This window comes from Gallinula chloropus (genome assembly GCF_964237585.1).
Source record: "Gallinula chloropus genome assembly, chromosome: 9".
NCBI classification, from domain to species: Eukaryota; Metazoa; Chordata; class Aves; order Gruiformes; family Rallidae; genus Gallinula; species Gallinula chloropus.
Window position 1 is genome coordinate 7576861 of NC_140094.1, and position 22339 is coordinate 7599199.

The following is a 22339-nucleotide window of genomic DNA, read 5'->3' on the forward strand; positions in this document are numbered from 1 at the left end:
TGTTCTTATTTCAAGACAAGTTCAAGCTGGCTCGGGCAGCGCTGAGTCTCCTGGAGGTTTACTTAAATCGATACAAACGTAAGAAAGCACTCTGGAATGGGCTGTTCCATGAAATAAAAGTAATTTATTTAACTTACAAAGGGAAAACTAAACAATGGCATTTACTCTTCTTTCTTTTCATACTTCCCATACTTCACAGCCTGCAATTTAAAATCACCTTTGGAGAAAGGTGCTTTTAATTCTAGTATATTTTACAATACAGCACAGACATCAAAAGTTTCATTGGAGGAATAAGACTGTTTGTTAACATTTAAATATGCAGACATCTCTTCCTGTCTCTTAAGAACAAGGTTTTTGTTTACAACAGAAAAATACATCTGACAACAGTAGCTAGTTATATTACAAGCAAACAATATCGAACTCTGCATAGTTTATACAATATACTGTGGTAATAATTGAATTACCAGATTTATCCACTATTTACTAGCTGGCCACATAAAGCCTGACATTCATCTGAAATGTGGCATTGTATGTTCCATTGGTATTCTCTTAACAGCTTCATTTCATGAAGTATTGTCTAGACAAATGAACTTCAAAACTAAAAGCTGACTAGAATCATGGATGTCTTCACTACAAACATTGAGTGCTTACAATACATTCCTAAAGTAAAGGCAGGTAGAATAGAAAACATAGCTGTCAAAGAAAGGAAAACAGTGTGCAAATTAAAACTCATTGCATTTAAAAACGAGTTGATGTGCAAGTTGCAGTATAAACTGTGTATTAGTACTAACTGGGAAAAAATTCTCAGCATAAAATGATATGTGTCTCAGCACGTCCTTAATTGCACATATTCCATGGCATTTGCATCCATTACACCTTCAAATACACTGAGGACTCTTAATTAAAACTCAACTATTTTACAATGAAAAGTTGTACACATGCTTCAATTAGTGGGAAAAACTGGAATGAAAATAAGTAGAATCACATCAGAAATGCTCACGACTGGTAGAGCCACAGTGCTTGTTAAGTGACTGACAACGCTCAGGACCTTTGCAGTACAGGTACTGAATGCAGCTTGTGGGTTACGGAGCAATAACCCCGCCTGCGACTGACTGTACCGGGCTTCATTCTTTGCCTTTACAACACAGTACATGCATGTCCACCCCAGGGGTCCGTATGGGCACACTCAAAATATGCCGTGTAAAGGGGTTTGTTTTAAAATTTTAAATCTTTTCCCCCCAGAACACTTAATGCTGCAGGTAACTGCTTGGAAAGGAAACAGTCTGTTTCCTTTCTGCAGCGTGTATCACTGTGATCTTTAGCTACTGAAATGGACATTATATAAAACCAAACAGGATCAGCTCACATAACGCTACAGAATGTCAAAAATGCCTGCAGGTACATTGAAAGCGTTGGGAAGAACCCGCATCTTCAGCGTCCCGTCTGCTCCACAGGAGAAGATCCGATTGCCTTGCACAGTTTCAATCTGGGTGACACCAGCACCAATATTTCTGAAAATGGACTGCTTAGCGTGTTCATTTTTGAATGAATGGATTAAATTATAGCCAGTCAGTCTCCACACCTGTATTGAAAGAATGACAGAAGCAAATTAAAATTAGGATTTCTGTTTTTTTCCCTGATACTTCATATTCCTGACCCTATTCAGCAAAGATAAGGGGTTATTTTTTTGTTGTCTATTACCACCAACTAGGCACAGTCCAAGATTTTTGAGAGGCTCCTGATGAAGCATGAGGTAAAACAGCAAAAGCTACTTGAATGTGGACCGGCTGATTGCTCAGAGGGTGAAACTGCCCTTCTGATCTGATCAGTTGTGCCCCTCCTTGCTTCTCCCCCATGAAAGCTGTAGAAATGCACAGACTGGGTTTCTATCAAGATGACTGCTGTCAGCAGAAATGCCTTGCTGCTGAGGAATGCTGCAGAGTAAGCTGCACAAGGAATAAGCATGCAGAGTGGTAGCACAGCTGCCTGAGCTGTCTGTGGTGTCCTAGGTTGCAAGAGCTCTCATCAAGACTAGGCCACGAAGTATGTGGAGGCACAGAAAGCACCTACTGAACAGTATGCAGTCCTGCTAAAAGGAAAGAAACTTAAAAACAAGGACTGTGTTTCTGGTTTGGGCTTTGTTTGGGTTTTTTTGCTGGATTGTTTTATTGTTTGCTTCTTACTGCTGTGGCATCTCAGTAGCTGTCAGGGGTTACTCCAGCCCCTGCTGTTACAGAAACTTCACCTGATGTGGAAGCCTGTGAGCTCCCCCTGTACTACAAAGGGGAATGGCCAAAGGCAAACCCAGAACATTTTTAAAAGAATTAGGCACTTTGTTCTATCCACTGAAAATTCAGTCACGCAATAAAAAGACTGTTTAATGTTCCTTAGCAGGGAAAAAAACAACCTGGTTTAGAAGAGTATTAGTAATTTTAGGTTTACGTTATAAACATAAGGAGAGCCTCCTCCAGATCAAATGTAGTTTGGGTTCTGTTGGTTTGTTTTTGCTTTGCTCCTGTGTTTATCTGGCTGTTTACAGCATGCTGATCAACATATGTGCATACATTCCTTCAGCTCATACTGTACTACACAGCTCCTAAGATACCTTACCTTCATGTTGCCTTCTGCTGAGCCTGTAACAAAATAGTCCTCAGAAGGATCCAGTGCAAGGGCCTTAACAGCTGACTCATGTGCTTGGAAGGTGTACAGGATTTGCCTCTGTCTGATGTCGAAGACGCAGATGTATCCCTTCCTGCCTCCAGAAATGAGCAGTTGATGCTTAGGTGCGTACTGAAGTACTGTGGCACCGTGATCATGACAAGTGAAGGCTGCAGGAGAAGGACGTCAGAGTTTAATAGGCTTGCAACTGTAAGTAACATTCATCTTAAACTGCTTTTCTTCTATAAATTGGTATCTGAGTGTTTCCTAACTTGCCAGGTACATCCCTTCATATGGGTGATGCCACATCAGCTGGCAGCTTTTTGCTCTCCTAGGGGCTGTATAGATCTAACGCATGAGAACGTATTGTAACGCAGTCTGATGTGTTTTAGAGCACAAGCTGGTACCTGCAGTCAAGAAAACTGAAAAAAATACAGAAACGACCCTATTATGGTCAATGAAAATCCCAAGTTAAATAAGTATAGCCAAACATAAAATAAAAATCTTAAGTACCTTATATATATGTATGACTATATTCTAATAGCCTAACCTATTTCTCATGGGAGCCCTAGTTCTTTAAAACGAGGTTGAACTTCTCTGCAATCTGTTAGTTTTGCTGTATGAATCTCAGAATGCACCTATTGTTTATTCAAGTTCTGCAATTGTTTGCAGATGTTTATGATTTTGCTCTTTTAAAGACCCCAGGTATTATATTTGAATTTGTACATATTTTGCTTTCATAGCTTAAAAAGATCAAATTTTAGTTTAGTTCATTACATAAAGGTGGAATTATTGACCTTGGTCAAACAGACACAAACATCTCTTTAAGAATCCAGTCCAAGTGCTGAAACACAGCGACAGGAGATGGAGCAGTTGCTTCTACTGTTGTCTACAGGTGTCTTTTCCTCTATGGTTCAACAATTTACTGGATATATAAATTAGGTGCCAGAATAAATGAAAGCCTGCATATGCATGAGTTCAGTAATGCAGCCTTAATTAGTCCCAGTTAACTTTTTTTTCAGGACTGTATTCAGTATTCCAGGCTTTATTAATACTGTCACAAACAAAGCTTTGTGTATGACCTTCTTTCTTCTGACTTTTCTATATAGATCCGATGAACATCTTGCTGGAGACAACATAGTACCAGTTCTGGTGTGTGCATTAGTGTGCAACGCACAGTAGGACCAGTCTCCCAGTGCTGCTGCCTCCCCTTGCCCCAGATGCACGTGCATGCTGTAGTTCCTTAGTAAGAAGCAGAGGTTTTTCACAGTGGTACTCACCATGTATAAGACTGTTACCAGATGAAACCAAAGTATCCCAGAGGCACACGTTTCTGGGAGGGGGGGAAAAAAGTCATTATGGCCTGTTGCTAAGTGATTCATGGGGTGACATGACACACAATGTTCACACTTTATGTCAAAGCCTAGAAGGGGGAGCTAAACAAGGAGCACTTGATTCCCTAGACACTGGAGAGCATATGCAGTGACTTCAGAGCTTTAATTCTTTCTCTGCTCTTCTGTGCTTCTTGGTGGAACTAGGCTTTCTACCTTTAAGCTGTGTACTAATCCTAGGTTGTGCCAAGAAAATATACAAGCTGTTCTTTCTAGACCAAAAGAGTTATCTTGTCTTTACTGAACATACTTTCTCCCCCCAGAACAGTGTTGTGTTAAGCTAGTTGCAGTCAGAACACACCTGGAAAAACTGGTTAACTGTTGATGGCTCCTCACAAAAGCTAACTTTAGGAAACAAGTGACTGAAGGAACCATGTTCAAAGAAACCATCTGGCAAGTTCAAGCTGTAGCAAAGCTTAAACCACTGAGCCTTAAAATGTCAGCCACACATTAACAGACACGGGTGCAGGTTAGTGGAGATGATTAGGTAGCTTTGGTGTAACTCCTTATTGTTTCTTTAAACACACCTGTTATCATTGGACTGTCCCGATGTAGCAACTAGACTCGAAGAGGTTATAAATGCAAAGTCACTTGTGGTTTTACTGTGGCACTGCCAACTCTATTAAAAACAGAAAAAAAAGATGCATTTTTACAAGTTGTAGTCTGCATCAAAAGTTACTACCAGTCTGATGTCACTACAGCATAACCCATGCAGTCTTTTAGACAGTGTACAAACTGATAAGCAATGCAGTTTGAAACCTCAGATAATGGAGCAATGGCTTAAAAATCCAGTATAAAATAAACCAGTACTAAAATAAGTGAATTATAACAAATCTACAATATAGTGTATTACAACAGCCTGAATTTCTAAGTGAGCATGGTCCTTGTGTACTGTTAAAGAAGCAATGAAAAGAACTGAAAAATGTATTTTTATTAGGTCTTGGGGTTCTAAAGTCCTTACTGTAAGTTCTGATTTTTAATTTAATCAAGGGTAATGCTGAGGTAATTGCATTGTAGCTTAGTTACTGTACAGTTATTTTTCCAAAGCTGGATCACTGAACCCCTACAGCTGTTTCAATGAAGCATGCCATTTAAAAAGCAGCAAAACGTCTCAGTGGCCTGTCTGGAGTCTCAAAGACTTAACTTTCCTCTGTATATAAAAAATAACTAACTTCTGTTTACTTACCAGATAGGGCTTAGGATTTGAGGTCGTTTGGTTTACTTGCCAAATACTTAGAAATCCTTCACCATCAGCAACACCACACTGCAAGGGAAGAACTGCATTTATTATTACTGGGCACTGGATGCTTACTTAATTACATTAAACATCTGACTTCAGGGAAAGAACTGTCTGAAACACCAAACCACTACCTGAACATTAAATATCAGCACCACTGGTTGTCAGGTACAAAAGAAGTAGTTTAGAAGCCAGGTGAGTTTAGTGCTTCTTGTCTAGTGGTTATTTAATGGTTGACGCTCTCCTGCATACCTAACTCTTCTCTGTAAATAGAGGCTTTTTAAATGTGGAAGCTCATCTTTCAAGACCTCCTATTAGATCCTAAAGCTTACAGAGCATCATGAGTCCATGACTCTACTTGAAAATACCCAGAAAAATGACAGCATGCCATCAAAGCATGATAAGAACAATCATGGGAGGGCTGCACTATATCATGAATGGTAAAACGATTTTTATTTGTCAATCAAAATGCCTAATAATTAATCATGCATATTCTATAAAGCACACCTCTAAGTATTTTATGAAATATTTTTACAGGTATTTAGAATTAATTTTTATATCTTCTCCTTTCAATCAGTGCCCAAGTGAACTCTGTGTGAAACAGCTGGGACAACTAGTACATCTTAAATTTCTTATTTAAAATTGATACCTATGAGATGTTAAGATTGCAATATCTCAAAATATAATAAACCCACAGATTTTTAAAAATGTTAAATGTTTTTTATGCTACCTGAAAAATAGGGGTGCTGGGAGATACTTCATCTTTCCAGCTGTTTGTAAATGTTGACTTCTGCTGTTTTATAGTTACCTTACAGACACACCCATTAGTTCACTTTTTAACTATAATGCAGTTAAATAAGTTCGTCAGCTAAAGGCAGGCAAGACCTGTTAAAATAACAGACTGGGCAACAGGAAAAACTGAAGAGGTGGGTATTCCTCCCCCTTTATTTCTAGAAGTGGTTTAGGCTTGCTGTCTGTCTGTCTTTCCACTCTGCTTTCTGTACCTCATGCACCTGTTGGATGATTCCTGGGGAAATGTGCTCTCTGCTGCACTGCTGTGTGCCTACGTTCTTCCACTAACAGGCTGGATTCCCAGTACCTTCTAGGTAACGCATTCTGTCAGGACTTTCTCTTGGCCAGAATGCAAAGTGTGAAGCACTTTTTGAAGACACATGCCCAGAATTGATACAAGTTTGCCTCCACAAAGTAAGTAAGCTCAATATTTTTTAAAAATGTTTAATTGAAAAAGTTATCACATGGGAACACATATTTTGGAATGGAGAGCACAAACAGTCTGACAATGCACCAAATGAAATAGCAGCAAATGAAATAGCAGTGTGAAGCTGAGAGAAGAGAAAGGAGAATAGGGGTTAATGTTTATTACAAAGCTTCTATATGCAGCCAAAAAGAATATGCTAGTGCTTATGCCAAAACTCTGGGGCTTCTTAACAGCTTTGAGTGTCTCCAGTTAAAACTCTATTAGACTTCACAGCACAAGCAAATGTTTCCTTATGAATATTTGGGTTTTTTTTTTAAAAGGAAATATTTTCCATGTTGTACATACCTTGTTGCCCTGGGAATTGAAATACATCCTTGTAACCCTGGCATTCCCAGCCTGCCGGAAACACACCAGTTGCTGTGGCCTTGTCCACTCAAACATTCGAACACTACCATCTTGTGCTCCTGTAAGATCTGAGGTTCAAAGGTAGATGTTCATTAATACCAGAGTGTTTTATGGAAGATTATCTATTCTGTACTGGTCAGTGTGATTCACTTACAGTACTGATGGACTGGATGCGAAGCCATTCTCTTGACGTTGTTCAGATTTCTTTTAATAAGCTTCATACAAAACAAATAGAAGTTAAAATTATTTTGAAAGAGACACAAACACACTCCCAATTTGTTTATATCACTACATCATAAGTGTGTCTCAGTTAAAAAAAAAAAGCTATTAAGCTAACATTATTTACATCTAGTTACACTATAGTTATTAAAGCTTCTTTATGACAGGGTTTTTTTAGACATGAAATTTCAAATAGTATTAATACTCTCTTCTATTTGACATGCTGATGTGTATGCTTTTGATATTAGTCCCAATGCAAGAATTTAAAGTTTGGGATTGTTCTGATTTTGGTTGGTTTTGTTTGCTTTATTTTGTCCCCAGAAACTCCATGTCCTGCCTCAAATTTCCCACGAGAAAGAGAAATACCTCATTGTCCCATTATTTTCTGTGTCACAATATATAAGAAAATGCTTAGTTTGGCCAGGTCTTGGGTCACTGTCAGCCTTTTATGTCAGCAGTGAATTAACAGGATGATGACTAACACACGCTGTCTCGCTATTAAATAATACTTAAAGTAATGGTGTCATGACTGCACGCAAGAAGAGTACTCACCACACCAGCTCCGGTGCTGGTTTGACCACTGCCTAACCACGGCATAGATGAGGATGGTTGTATCTGACTCACTCCAAAAGATGGTGCAGTTGACTGAGTGAGTGTTGTGGTAGAACCACGAAAATCAATATCATCAGAGCTGTAAAAGAACAGCAGTGTTCTGCTTTAAACAAGTGTTTCTTTGCTACCAACTGTTTGCTTGCCTTGTCAAGAGCCTAATGTCAGTGGGTAAAGGAAGTGATTCTATAATGAGACTATAAATGGATAATTGCCTCACTTGTATATTTGTACAACAAGCTTTCATGTACTCCAAAATGATCAGTGTTTAACCTCAACAGATGATCCTAACTGTGGTAGGTAGATGGTGAGAATATGTGCTGCCTTGAAGAATGTTGCTGGAATGTGTATCTGTGTGTGCAGTGGGGTGTACAGGTGAGCGCTTGCTGCAGCTGCAGTTCCCAGGCAGCACAATGCCGGATGAGACAGTAATTGCGGCTGTTGCCTCGAACAACTAGCATGGGGCACCACAGCCTCCAGGCTGCAGTGGTGCAGCTGCAGCATTCCTAAGGTAGCACTCCCCTTTATTAGCTTATGCACCGTGGGGTTTTACTTCACTGTGTAGTGTACACATGCTCAGACCCGTAAAAACCTTCATTTCTCTATGTGTAAAACACAGAGCAACGATTCTTTTGCCCCCTCCTTTGTAAGGCACTCTGAAACCTATGAGGAAGAGTAATTAACTTTTTTTTGCACGATCCACTTGCGCTTACAGAGGCTTACATGTGGCCTCACAGTACACCAGTGCTTAATAGAACCACAAAGAAATGGTCCTACCTTTTAGACTCTCTGTCATATTCTTCCCCGATCCATATAAATGACTGAGCAGCCAGTAGAGCTGAAATATCAAGTTCTTGAACATCGTGTGTAGATGCCAAAACTATGTCGTTGCTGTTTGCCTGTGCAGCACAAATAAAAAATTTATATTGGCTGTAGTTAAGATCTTTTTCTTACACTAACCATAGTATTTGAGGCTTGAGGCTTACCTTATTAACTGCAAATGCCATTATCATATCTGATTCTTTGTGAATGATTTTTGCTTTTCCTCCAGGGTAGCCAAGATCTGCTTCAACCTACAAAACATTTATAGGACATTTCATTTAGCCTGAAAATCCCTTTTGTAGTGGTACATTCAGACTGCAGGAATCTATACAAAATTCATGCAAGAAAAGTTCAGTGGCCTCAGCATTGTTTAGGAAGCTAAACTTTAGACTTATCATACTCTTTGGTGTTCTAGAAGCCAAAAATTATATTTGAGTGTAAGAAACACAAAGGTGTGTGTGCAACGCTGTTTACAAGGTGTTCACTCATCCCAATTATCAGGACATCCAAAGTTAATTCACCGATTAAAAGCCTTCCACACAGACTACAGAGAACACAGAGCTTCTGTTAGTCACGTTAGAGAAAGAAAAGCCAGTTCCACAGAACTTTTAAGAATGTGCTAGAGGTTTGGGAGAAGGGATACTACCTTGGCTTTGTGATCTTCTGCTACGCAGTTTTGTTTGACCTGCTCCACACGATCTTCTACAGACTACATAACATCACACAGTCACAAACACAAAACACATGCACAAACAAATATAAAAAAAGAATGAAACATTCCAAACTAGATTTTAAAGGCCACTCTGTCAGTAAATGATGACAAATGTATTTTTAACTTTTTATAAAAGGCACAGAAACTAAGACAGGAATCTAAACAAACTCACTTAAAATGTAATGCCTCCTAGATGAACACAAAATGTATGATATATTAAATAAATGGAGGAGTAATACACACACAAACTCCATACTTACAGGAATTCTTAATGGCATTAAATAGTATACTTATTTCCCATGGTACTTATGTGAGGGTTTAAATTTTCAGTTAGACCTCATTGCAATTGTAACTGGTACAATTCATAAAGCCCCATATTATATATCACTATATAATATTACTTTTATATGTATATATTACTCATGCATATATACATACACGCAAAGTAATAGCTCATTTAAATTTCATTTTCAATATGACACAAAATATTATGCACATACTCAAATTTATTTACTTAGTACATTTACTGCAATTGTTCTGTTTCCTCATTAGGACAATATTCAAATACATAAAGGTATAAGGTGAGATATTCTTGTCTAAAAATATTTGGTTAGTTGATGTTTCAATAAGCAACATGACAGTCATGTTGATTTGTTTTTTAAAAAAAAATCCAAACACTGTTAAATGCAAGAAAGGAAAATGAAGTGCCAACAAAAGAATGGAAAGAAAAATTAAAAGAAATACTGAAGAGACTGAGAAACAGTTATAATCGAGATTTCTTTTTAAAAAAAAGTTATATCCTTTGTTTACCTCACTTTGCTTTCTTTTCTTTGTGAATATGTATCTTATGAAAGTCTCCTGAAGAAGTTCTTGCTTCACAAGAAAATGCCAGAGCCTTTTTGCTGGGAGAGCTGAATAATCCTTTGATCTGGATAAAACAGGAAGAAAAAAAATAATAAAAGGCTTCAATATAACTAAAGGAGGAGCAAAACAAAAAAAAAACCCCACCTAGAGAAAGACTCTCAACAACTTTAGATGAAATTCCGGTTTGAAGAAAAGAAACACACTAAAGTTTAAGCTCAAATTTGTTCAAGGCAAATATCAAGAAGTATTATTTTCCTTTCTTGCTGCAGTTCTGAAAGGTGCAACAGAATAAGTAAAGGCTGCTGCATAAGAAGGAGCAAGAGGGACATGGGAAGGTGCTTTGGCTAAAGGACTGGCTAGAGCTAAGATGGAGCCAACCTTTGCTTGACTTCAGGTGGAAATGCTCTTCAGCATTTCTGTAATAAAGTAATGTGCTTTCGCTGGGAAAAACATACGTACTTGAATGGTGTGTTTTCAGGCTCAATCATTGCTTTGTTGCGGAGAATAGCAGGTCCTGCACCTACACCAATGTCGCTAGGATAAGTATTGATGTAGTTTGGTGGTGGCCCTTCAAACTGGTCCATTCTGTCTTGAAGAATCTGTTCCCAGTGTTCCAAATTTTTTATTACAGCAATGCCCAACGGTGACGTTACAGGCAGATCTGAACAGAAATATTAATTAATAAAGTAAGGCTTAGAGAACAAAAATCATTTAAGTTGCAGTCCATACAAAAAAATTAGAATAATACAACCATCCAAAAAAAAATCTTGAAATTGTATAAATTCTAAAATTAAAATAAAACCCCAGTGTGACACAAAGCCACTTATACAGAAAACTAAAATGTAAAGCAGAATTTAACGTACCAGTGAATTCAAGACCAGCAATGGGAAAGAAGTTCTTAACGTTGTGCAGAACTAGTTTTACCATTGTCAGATGCAGGAGAGCCCAGCTATATGAAAAGAATAGGTTTAGTTCTGTTAAAACAACACAAACACAGTTACCTGCAGGGTATTTTTCTCCTACCAAATGCACATCTTAGAAAGCCAGTGTAGGTGGTTCACTAAGGATTACCAGATACACAGAGAAAGCTACTTTGTTATCAAGGACACAACATGAGGGCATCTCGCTGTACCAGGTAGTATCCCCGTGTCTCTCTTACAAAACCCAATTATTGTATTCTTTCTCCAGGTTGAGTGTGCATGTGTGAGCCTCTACAAGACAGAGTGAAGTACAAGCACCCAGAAATTCTCCATGAAATCACAATGAGTGCAGACTAACGAGGACTAATGAGAGGCTTGAAGATTTTTTTCTGTTGTTATAATGCTGAGGTCATCCACTTCATTTCAATTTGTCTGGCAACGTTTTCTCTTCTAAGTGTTCCATTTAACCTAAAAACTGAAGATCATGATTGATTCGGTAGTCTAACCCTCTGTTCTAGAGGTGGCATTGTGGTACCTCATGTTCTTTGTGTCTTACAAATGAAGATAGAGGGGTTTTCCCCTTCCCCAAAACCCATAAACCACACAGCTATGACTTCCTAATTCCATTTTTTTAGGCAAGGGAACTTTTACTGTGATGAGAATTTGTAATTCCTGTAATCCCATCCACAGTACTCAAATTATTTTACTTAAACTGGACGGTGCAGAAGACCTGTATTTTATTCAATTTGGAAGCAAAGGTAAGCACATGACGTAATTACTCTAAAACACTGAAAACTTCTGCTAACCTGTAAGAATTGGCATCTTTGTGTTCCTGGATCTGTACATCGGAGAGGAAAGCATCGTCCTCTTCCTCATCACTGTGCATGCTTTCATCAGAATCGTATATGACACCACTGTCTGATAAAGGAAGAAATGGCTGCAACACAAGAAAAGTCTGGTGTAAAGGCAATTTTCTGATCTCTTAATACTCAACTCTTCAGTTACCAGTGTCATAGAGTTTAAATGATGACAACTTAACCTATAAATAAGTTTCCCTAAAATATAAACAAGTAGCAAGGGGGAAGTGTTCATCTTGATGATTGGCAAGAGATGTTTTGAAAGTCAAGTGACGGACTTGGTGGAGGCTCTTCACCCTTTATTACAAGGATAATATTCTGCAGCTTACTATGGAGAGCACTCAAAAGTTTCACAGTATTTTTGTCCTTTAAAACTTAACCGAGGGAGAAATAAGCTTTTATAAGTGTCACTTAGATTTTCCATTTTCAATTACCTTTGCCATAAAATAGTCCCACATGCTGAGTTCTGGAGGGATAAATTTTTCTTTGTAAGAGGGTCTTTCTGCAGGTACAGGTGGTGGCACAGTGCTGTCTTTTACTGGTCTTCCTGGTACTAGCATTCTCATATTAAACCGACGGCGATGTTTATCCATTTCTTCTGATGGAACAGGTGGTGCTAAATTCAGGTAATTTGAAAAGCTGGTATTAATATTGCATCTTTAGAAATGGCAGTATTTTATAATTGAAGCAACTAACCTCAGTGTTATTGGTACTAATTTCTACTGGTTCAAAAATCAAAGCCAGCCTATATAAAGTAAGTGTAATCATACAAAAAGTTCACAATAACTGTGGCTTTTATATATTGGATATACTGTGAGGAATACAGTCTATTATCTGGATTAAGTTCTCAAGAGATGTCACTTTTAGGTAAAAAGCTTTTCTCAAGAATTTCAGCAATTTTGTTGAGAATTAATATATATAAAATTTCACTAAACTGTAAACTGTACAAGTAGCAGCAGTTTTTCAAAATGTAAGCCAAGGAATTCTTAACTAGTGCAGAAAATGAATAGAGACAGACAGGCTTTTTGACAACTGAAATCTATTTTAAAGCGTTATGATTTAAAATGTCTTAACAGTTATCAAAATATTAATGTGGAATTTGTTTTTTGAAGTGTTATTAACCAGGCAACACTGAAGATCACACTTACTTTATTGCAAAGGAGCTAAATATTAAAAAACTTTATTTTTTTAAAAAAGTGCCACTACTAACATCCATCTACTCTGCAAGTTTTTACAAACCTTCATTACCATCCTCTGAAACATCAGAAGCTGTAGCAGCTTGTATGTTAAAGGAAAAGAGAACACATCTCAAATGAAGACATGCCTTAAGTTATGTAAATAAACATCTTGTAAAAGTAACTGCCCTGAGTGAGGTTGTTACTCTGTGCGTGACAGATACCTTTGGTGAATGCTTGTTTCGTTTTCAATATCAGATAGGGAACATCTCATTTTTGCTAAGGAAGGTTCAAGTCTATCACTGTTTTGAAAGTATGTGACATGATTTTCAGTATTGTTGCAGTGTCAAGACTATGACAAATGGTTGTATTTGTCTCAGAGCCTGAATTCAATCTCCACTTTGGCTTTTCCTCATACAGTGTGTTAAAAGACAGTCATTTGTCTTTGCAGGGTTCCTGGTTTTAGTTGGAGCCTAGATACACATGAACTATTTTTCTGATAGATTGATATTTCTTCTCTGGTCTTGTGCAAGGTAAAATGGTATCTTGCAATTGAAATCGCTTTCAAAAATACTGTGTCCCAGTTACTGCGCTCATTAAATAACACTTACTCATGGAAAACCATAGGCATCAACACAGGTTTTTTACAAAAAGGAAATGACTGAATGTCCTGAACAGTGTTATAAGTAACCATCTAATAGTAATGTTAGTAATATAATAACTGTAGGTTTTAATGGCCTGTTCAGAGTGTGCTGGGTACCGTTACAAAAGACAACTAAGAAACTAACATTTTTTTCTGCTTGTTTTCTTGCCAGTAGATACTTTAATTTTGTTTGCTTGTTTTTTGTCTTCAATAGGAAAGAACTCTCCTACTAGCTTACTAAAACGTATAAAATGCAAATCATCAGTATGACCTTTAGAGAACGAAGTACCTGGAATATTTTCTGACTGCCTTCGAGGTTTTACAAGAAGTTTCACTCCTCCACCAAAAACAGCAGCCCACATTCGACTGTTCAAAGGATGGGCTGCTAGTCGAAACAGTTCGTTACATGAATTGGTTGCCAGGGCGTGTATAAGGAGACTCAGGTAGACAGCTACAACAGCCTCACAGAGCAGGATGTTTAACTTTGGTTGATCTTCATCCTGAGCTGAACTTAGGAGATTTATAAGTGAACTCACGCCTGGGAAAGAGAAAAGATGAAAAGGTCAGTGACAAATGAGTAGGGAAAAAGGGCAAAAAGGAAATGTTTCACCTCTAGATTTTCTATTAAATGATGATACATTTATTCACATGATATTTTTATTCAGATGAAACATACTATTAACTTAAAAATAAGTTCTTAAAAATCAAAACCATTAATATTAAAAAACCCCTTCTTAAGTCTGGGAATTCTGCATTGTGCCTCTCTGCAAATACTGTGGGCAGTTCAGCTTGCCTATGCAATTCCTGTACTATTTCCACACTTGACCTCAGAATACTAAACTAAATGCTTGTAGATTGGGAGTAGCTGTTTTGATAGCTATACCAAGGAATAATTAGATACAAGAAAGTACTGTAGAAACAGCTAGCAAGCAATAGCTTTGCTACGGGGTGAGGTGGCCTGGAGGGAAAACGTTTTAGGATAACAAATTACCAGCTTCTTGAGTTTATTGTAAAGATTCTTGTCTCTTCTTCAAGCAAGATGTTTGCCTTACAGAAAATTTATATTATTTTGATATGTGAAAGAGTTAAAGGCTGTTATTAATCTAGAACTAAATCAGAAACATTGCTCACCCATCATTTCATACATCATATTACAGGACAATGAGATAATTTAGAAATGCAGAGTTGGCCCAGTGTGCTAAAAATAAAGTTATTTTTGTCTCACCTGGCCACTGAGCAGGAGAAGAGTTTGGAGTTGCATGCTCTTCAATACTTTCTGTCCTCAGTCTGCGTCGATCGCTCAAAAGCAGTCCCTGATAAACCATTCCTGTAAACTGATTTGCTTCTGTTTGACTGCTAAAGACAAATAATTGTTTTTCTGATTAGAAAGAATTTTAGCATATTTTTAATACTGTGTAATATATATATATGCTTCTCAATTTAATAAAAAAATGTAACACACAAAATTCTTGACAGTTCTATGGAATTTTAAAGTTTCATGATATACAAAATATATTTTTTATATGAAACTTGAACGGCTTCTAAATGGCATTATCAGTTTTAACGTGTGATGTTCATAGCTCCAGATATGAAAAAGGCTTTCAAAAACCTGATGTTAATGTATTTGTTCCGAAGATGTTTTAAAAATGTTTTTACAGAATTCTCTTCCAGTTCCAGTATGGAATATCAACTGCCTGAAACTTGAACTCAGGTAGGCTCAAATGTTTCCATTGCACCCCTATTCAGTAATGGACAGGCTCTAGGAAACAGGATTCAGGTATTTTTCAGAAGCATCCCAGGTGAGATTTACCTGTCAGTTATTGGGAAAAAATCTGAATGGTTGCTGTTATTTATTTGGTGTAAAATTGATCTGGCATATCAAATACAGTAATGTGAAGGCTGTGTAAGTATCTATACCTATTTACAGATATTTAATCCCTTTTTTGGGCACATCCATGAAGAATTTCCATTCTGGATACACAAAGTACACACCACATGTAGGACTGTAAGATAACGTCTCTTTTTACCTGTAGCTGTGGCTGTCACATAGTGCTTGATAAATGGATGCAGAAAGCGAAGCTGCTAAAGAATGAAGTGTGTACACCTGAAATAAAAAGAGCCAATAAGCTACACATAAATTTATATATAAAAGGTGAGTAAACTACAATTCTTTCTAAAGAGCACTGGAAATGTGTCATGCAGGAATGACCTAGTTTTAAACCAAGTGCAGGAAACAGTCACTAAACGGTACCTTAAATTGACAATACAGCACTCTGAAAACGACAATTCCTTGTCCAAGATGATGTGGTTGTAGTCAAAACCTTCTAATAATTAGCCAAGATAATAAACCTTATTTTAACATAGAACTGTTGCAATGAGCGAGTACACTGGAGGAGTGATTAAGTACATCTGGTTATAATGAATTTAATAGAATGGTGCATTATATTCCATCACATTCACTGCAGCAGTAGTTCTTAATATGCAGAAAATACTACAACTACAGAGATTTTTGTATGATTGTTTTATTGATAATATCTTTTTTTACCTCAGTTATGGGCTTATAAATTTCCAAAGTCTCCAGGAGTAACAAGAATACTACTCTGGTTTTGCCTCACAATGCAACAGAAACACTCTACTTCCTGCACAGAAGAAATGGAAGGATTTCTTGGAATGCCTGATGAAATCCATGGTGTGAAGAAAATGGTGCTGGTTCACCGTTAAAGATGTAAATGTCATTTAAATCTGCCCTGTGTTCATTTCATCTTTTCCCACAATCTTTCCCTTTGGTCAAATGCTAGTCGTAGCTAAAAGCTATGAATTATTTAAATAGTTGCTTTCTCTTTTAAAAAAGGAAATGCATGTGAAGTAGGAGTTTTTAGAGTATGAAAGATGCTTGTTGTAGCATAATATAGGATGGAAAAGACTCAACTGATAAAAGTGAGAAAATGAGATGTAAATGAGCATTTGGGAGAAACTTAACTGTCCTGCAGTGGGACAACATATTTATTTTCCTAATTTTTCCCCAATTCATTTAGTTCTGTAATTTCACTTAATTTCATCAATAAAAATTTAAATTAATGAATATCGATACTGATTTAAACATATAAAATAATGATTTAGCATCTCAGTAATTAACTGTATCATAGTTTGAGGCTCTTTGGTTTTTTTCCCTCTATTTACTGAATCTGAACAGAATTTATTTACCCCCAAATTCTGGAGTCAGATAATGGAATTCACCACAATTCCTTTAAAACCAGTACACTTGAGGAAACTCACACTAAGCTAAATTTTGTAGCATCTATATTAACAGAAGACCATAAGATAAGTCTCCCATCTCTCCTTTCATTAGTATCCCTACAGGTTTGACCAGAATGATAATAATTAGGAACTTACATGATCACATTGTTTTAAGAGCCAAGAATTCAGTGTATTATGGACGTTCACATTTGGAATAGTTTCTGGAGAATGACCAGAGTTTGGATGAAAGGGAAATAGCCAGATTCAAAATTAAGTTAGAAAGCAAGTGGTTAATTAGCTTTTTCAGTTTGTTGGACTTATGGGAGGAGGCCAGTATTGTGGAAGTGTTGAAAAGGTAACTCTATTTTATTTTTGCATGCTCACAATCAGTTTAATAAAATAATAATTATTTAGTGTTTCCTCAAAGTTCTTCATTACCTTGACATCCTCAATATTAGGATGAGGTGGCGATTTCATCTGCACAATAGTGTAAAGAATATCATGGATGTGGTTGTTTAAATACAGCACAGGGTTTGCTATGACAGTTTTTGTGGAAGCTATGCTTGCAGAAAGCAGCGGTAGTGTTGTGGGTAACGGAAGCGGAGACTGAAGTTGTTTTACAGTAGTTTCCTGTTTAAAAAGAAAAGATTGTATTTAAAATAATTGCTTTGAAGGAAATAAAGGCATTTTAAAACAAATTTATAATTTTACATCTCAAATGTTTTTTCCAGGGTTATTTATCTTCCACAGCTGTCTGCTCAGCCCATGATGTCAAAGGTAAGCTCTTACCTACTCTAATTACATGGATTAGACCTGATAGTCAAGTTGGCTAGAACATCTTTTGATTTCCTGCAGGAGGAGTATTTTTCTGTAGTTCATTAGGAAGGGTTGGGATTTTAAGAAACACTAACTAAAGATGCACTTTCAATAGACATAATACTCACAGATCTCAGTTTAATAACAAAAGTCAAATGTGCACTAGTCTGAATTTCTCCCGTGGAAATGAACAGATTTTTAAAAAAGATTTCTAAATTATTCTTAAAATTATTATTTAAAATTATTCTTAAAAGCTAATCCTAGTATTACCGAAACAGTTGCCTACTGGTGCTATTTGAAATGTGAGACATCTAGGACTACAGCAAGTTAAATGACTTGCCTAATATCAAGTTAACTGCTGTAGCTCAGATTAGTCATTCATATTTGCTGGAAAAAATAAATAACTCCTTTTGTATGAAATAAATATAAAGATGCCATAATACATTGAAGGGAGCAGTACCCTGACTGACTTGGCATTACTTGTTGAGCAATGCAGCTAAGATCCCTTGCATGATTTGCAGAGGTGTGTAGGGTTTGACAGTTTGTTGCATTTCAGCAACTGTTAAATTAGTTTATTATATAGGTACCCAGATTATTGTAATCAAAATTATAATTTTATTGGAAAACACATATAAAATGCTGCAACTGTAATATAATAAGCAACATTTATATTCCAGTTACAGGTAGCATAATCCTCAGTGTCATATAATATAAGAACCAAATAATCAGGATATGAAAAAGCAGCACACTTGGTATTTAAGTTCTTTCTCTGAGAATATTGAAATGATCTTGACCTTTAGATTGGAAGAACATAAGAAGAATCTATCTAGGCACAAACCTAAGCATTTGACAAAACTGACAGTCCAGAACTGTACACACCTGCGGATAGAAATTAGGTGAACTTGTTTTACCTGCTGTGACTCTTGCAGCAAGAACTTCAGCTCCATTCTTACAGAGGCTAAACCACCACCTTGTGCCCCATGAAGACTACAATAACTTAGAAAAACTCTTAGAAGAGCTTGGTTCTTCTGCAGCCACCACTTTCGTCTTTCAGCATGTTCTCGTTTTGCTTGCAACCTACGTCTCTCTATCTGGTGCCGTTCATATGAACCAATGTCCGGCTTATCCACAATGTCCTCATGATCAAGAAGATCCCCATTTACTTTGGTGTACGTTTTACAGTAGTCTTTGCCCCCTGTGTCGTGGTTGCATATGGCATGCATAGCAGCAATCTCTTTTTCGAGCCAGTTGTACAGCTGAAATCTGAGCTTTCCTCCATCTACTTCATAACCTGTAGCCAAAGTCCTCAGTTCAGTCATAAGGATCTTCAAACAGGCTCTGAACTTCAGTTGTTCAGCAATAACATCAACCTCAGTGTCTCCTGCATCAGAAACCTCTTCATGTGGTGTTTGTGGAATGGTGTCTGACGTTCTCTCATCATCTTCTCCACTCTTAGAATCAGATTTTGAGTTCTTCATCATTATGCCGACATCCTTGTCCTCTTCATCTGACTCATTTTTGTCTTCACCCCAATCAAGAGTAAGGGGTTCATCATCAAATTTTACTGCTGGTTGACTCCAGTCAAATTGTGCTGAAGATTCAACAGTGTTCTCCAAAGCAAAGGAAGTTGAAATTGGCTTTGACCAGTCTATATCACCACTTCCAGCACCATCCCTTAGAGCTTTGGAATCTGAAATGCCAGCCTGCAGTGGAGGACTAGATGACTCTTTCTCTGCAGCTAGAGTAGACTTTTTTCTTACTTTTGGTATTTTGGAAAGGACTTCGAGAGCTAGTACAGGGCAGCCGACTTTAAAATGAGCATTTGCAGTAGTGAAGAATAATTTTCTTTCTATAAGATTAATTTTATCAACAAAGCTTTTCTCAGTTTTTAGACCTAAGGTGGCCAAAGTTCCTTCTGGTGAACTGAAGTATCTTCGGATAAGCAAAGGGTGGGTCCGAAGATAATTGTAAAAACTGAATACCACAGGATTGCACGACTTGACGATAACTAAGGAATTAAACAGATATAACATCTATTGAAATTGGCTTTGAAATTGTATTATTCTGTTTTGCAGTATTTCCTGCATTAGAGAGTTGTCAAAACACAAGAACAAAGACAATTTTGGGTCTAGTTGTCAAAACAAAAGGAAAGAATTACTTATTCCTCACAAAAAGATTAAAGGTATGAGCTGGGTGAGTAGAAAGATACTAAACTCTCATTTGGTTCACTGTTATTTTCCACTCAGCTAAGCCTGAAAAAAAAGCTGAGATGATCAGCCAGGTAGAGACTTCCCCAAGGGAGGGAATATCCCCCTGAAACCTATTTAGCCACCTGTCACTTAAGATTAATCTCAGAAGAGACAGATAGGAAATCCTGCTAGAACACTGCTAATTCCTAGGAGCAAGTACGAGAACTTCAGTCCATCGGAATGAAGACTAATCAGTGTTCAGTAGTAGAGAGGCATCATAAGGAGGTACCAAACAACAAAGGTCCTCCTGAACTTAGCTGACAGCAGAACTATGTTTGGTATTGAGGATTTGGAGACATGTCCTTGGAAGAAATTGGAAAAAGATTTTTGTTTTCAGTAAGGAAGTAGAATAAAGTGAGTGGGCAGTGCCTAAGCCAATTAATGATAACAACATAATGGCATCTCAGGAGAAGGGATGACATACATACACAGAAAGTATTTCTCCTTCTCTACTTTGCCTTAATAAGTTTGCCCTATCAGACTACTGTTTATGTCTTACCTGGATTTTCATCATCATCTTTAGGTGTTTGTTCCAGTAACGTGTCCAGTGCTCTAGTGTAATCTTTCATTATCCAGTATGCAATGCTTCTCAGAAATGGATCAGAATGCAATTTTGTACAGCTGAACCCAGCTCCATCCTTCTGGCAACCCAAAATCTTTTCATAAAGAATGGAAGTGTATGTGACAGAGGTTTCAAACTCTGATTCATATAAACGAGCAATAACCATAGCCAACTGGATGTCCTCCATTTTCTCAAGGCACACCTGTAATAAGAAGCAGGGAAAAGGTTGCTTCATGAGGGAAAGGTACTTCTGAAAAATAACAATGTAGTGAATAACAATATATGTTTACAGAACAGAATTGTTTTTCCTCTGTTCTTTAAGGTATATATTAATCCTTGAGACAGAAAAGTTTTAACCAATGCCTATTTAAGTAACATGTTCTTCCATTTTTGGAAAGAGGTGCATTTTCTTCTATTCCAAGAACTAGGCATAGCAGTACATCACATCAAAAATTAATATGGCAGAGGTAACGATACAGATTTTTATTTCTATCCAGTAGAATAAACATATCTTCCAGTGTTAATACATCACTGGTAAGATATTCTTCACCCTGTCTCATCTGCAGAATTACATTTCTGAGGAAAATTCTTTATGTTCTCAGGTAAAGACAAACATAGTGCATAATAGGCAGGATAACTAAAACTTCTCTAATGCCCATGCTGTCCCGAGTGGAACTGCGTAGGTTATGATCCTGCTTATGGCTCTCACCTCCCTCAAGGCAGGCAACATCACAGCTCCACTAAAAAGGGATCCTAGGGCTGCTTTAGAACAGAACTCTGACTTTTTTTTTTTTTTTTACTTCATGTTGTAACAATAGGTCACGCAGAGTAGCTGGGGGCTGAACAGAGTGCTAGGACTTAACTGTGCTGATCAAACAAAGTTTTACCAGAAAGGTCACGACTAGTATTTCCAAGAGAACTTCCACTGAGGACTGATGTGAACAATTGTTCTGGACTTCATATCAGCTTCCAAGCTGGTTTTCACAGAAGTGTGGAGGTAAATGGTATGTCTGCAGGAGGTCATGTGTGGACATACCACACCATTTGTGCTGCCACAATTTGTGCAAACATCAGCAGAAAACAGCTTGTAAGGATACAGTCACACAGGTCAAGTCAGAAATTGAAAATTTCTCAAAAGCAGGTACCTCTATAGCATCTTTCAGTGAGCCTGCTAGCAAGAAAAATGCAGCCGACTGTTCAAAGCGTTGTTTTCCCAGCAAAGCAAAAGCGTTTTTTAGAGCAGCTTTGCGCCATCTATCTTCACTGAAATTGTGGCTGAAAAAGGCAGTCATCTTCTCATCGTGCTGGGACCTGCACAAGGAAATGCATTGTATATAACCTGAACACAACATCACTTTAAATTAAACTCTAATTTTGCTTGAATGCATCCTGCTTTGAATTCCTGGTTTAATTAAGATTCAGTCAAACTTACAGTTAGCAGAACTCACCTAAACAGACCCCACACCACTGCCTTTTTCTTCATTGCAAGGTAAAAAAGTGCAGCATCTAAGGCATCATTGTTCCTCTGGAATGAAGCTTTTGCAACCTGTAGTAAACAAAGCCTATTATTATTACTGAAAATATGAAGGCTGCTTTTAGCTAATATGCTCTCTGTCAGGGAAGATGGTCTATGTGACTTATTTCTACAAAGCAACAGTAATTTCTGTCAATGTTTTAGTCCTATGTGACAGCTCTCATTACACAGGAAATGTTCTTAAGACTCAGAAAAACAGCACTACTGCAG

General features: G+C 37.4%; 1 protein-coding gene across 1 annotated transcript in view; it reads right to left on the reverse strand.

Annotated features, from left to right (window-relative positions):
- Positions 1–1372: 1372 nt before the first annotated feature.
- Positions 1373–22339, reverse strand: part of DMXL2 (Dmx like 2) — a gene marked incomplete at both ends in the record, with an annotated part of 48981 nt that continues 28014 nt past the window's right edge. The window contains 24 exon segments of the mRNA XM_084268346.1: positions 1373–1582; positions 2611–2828; positions 3939–3991; positions 4577–4668; positions 5236–5313; positions 6851–6978; positions 7065–7125; positions 7682–7820; positions 8516–8637; positions 8725–8811; positions 9207–9269; positions 10083–10200; positions 10596–10797; positions 11000–11085; positions 11863–11993; positions 12348–12529; positions 14021–14269; positions 14957–15087; positions 15759–15835; positions 17407–17598; positions 18696–19792; positions 20533–20797; positions 21741–21906; positions 22044–22141. Of these exon segments, the coding sequence (XP_084124472.1) occupies positions 1373–1582; positions 2611–2828; positions 3939–3991; positions 4577–4668; positions 5236–5313; positions 6851–6978; positions 7065–7125; positions 7682–7820; positions 8516–8637; positions 8725–8811; positions 9207–9269; positions 10083–10200; positions 10596–10797; positions 11000–11085; positions 11863–11993; positions 12348–12529; positions 14021–14269; positions 14957–15087; positions 15759–15835; positions 17407–17598; positions 18696–19792; positions 20533–20797; positions 21741–21906; positions 22044–22141 (4245 nt within the window).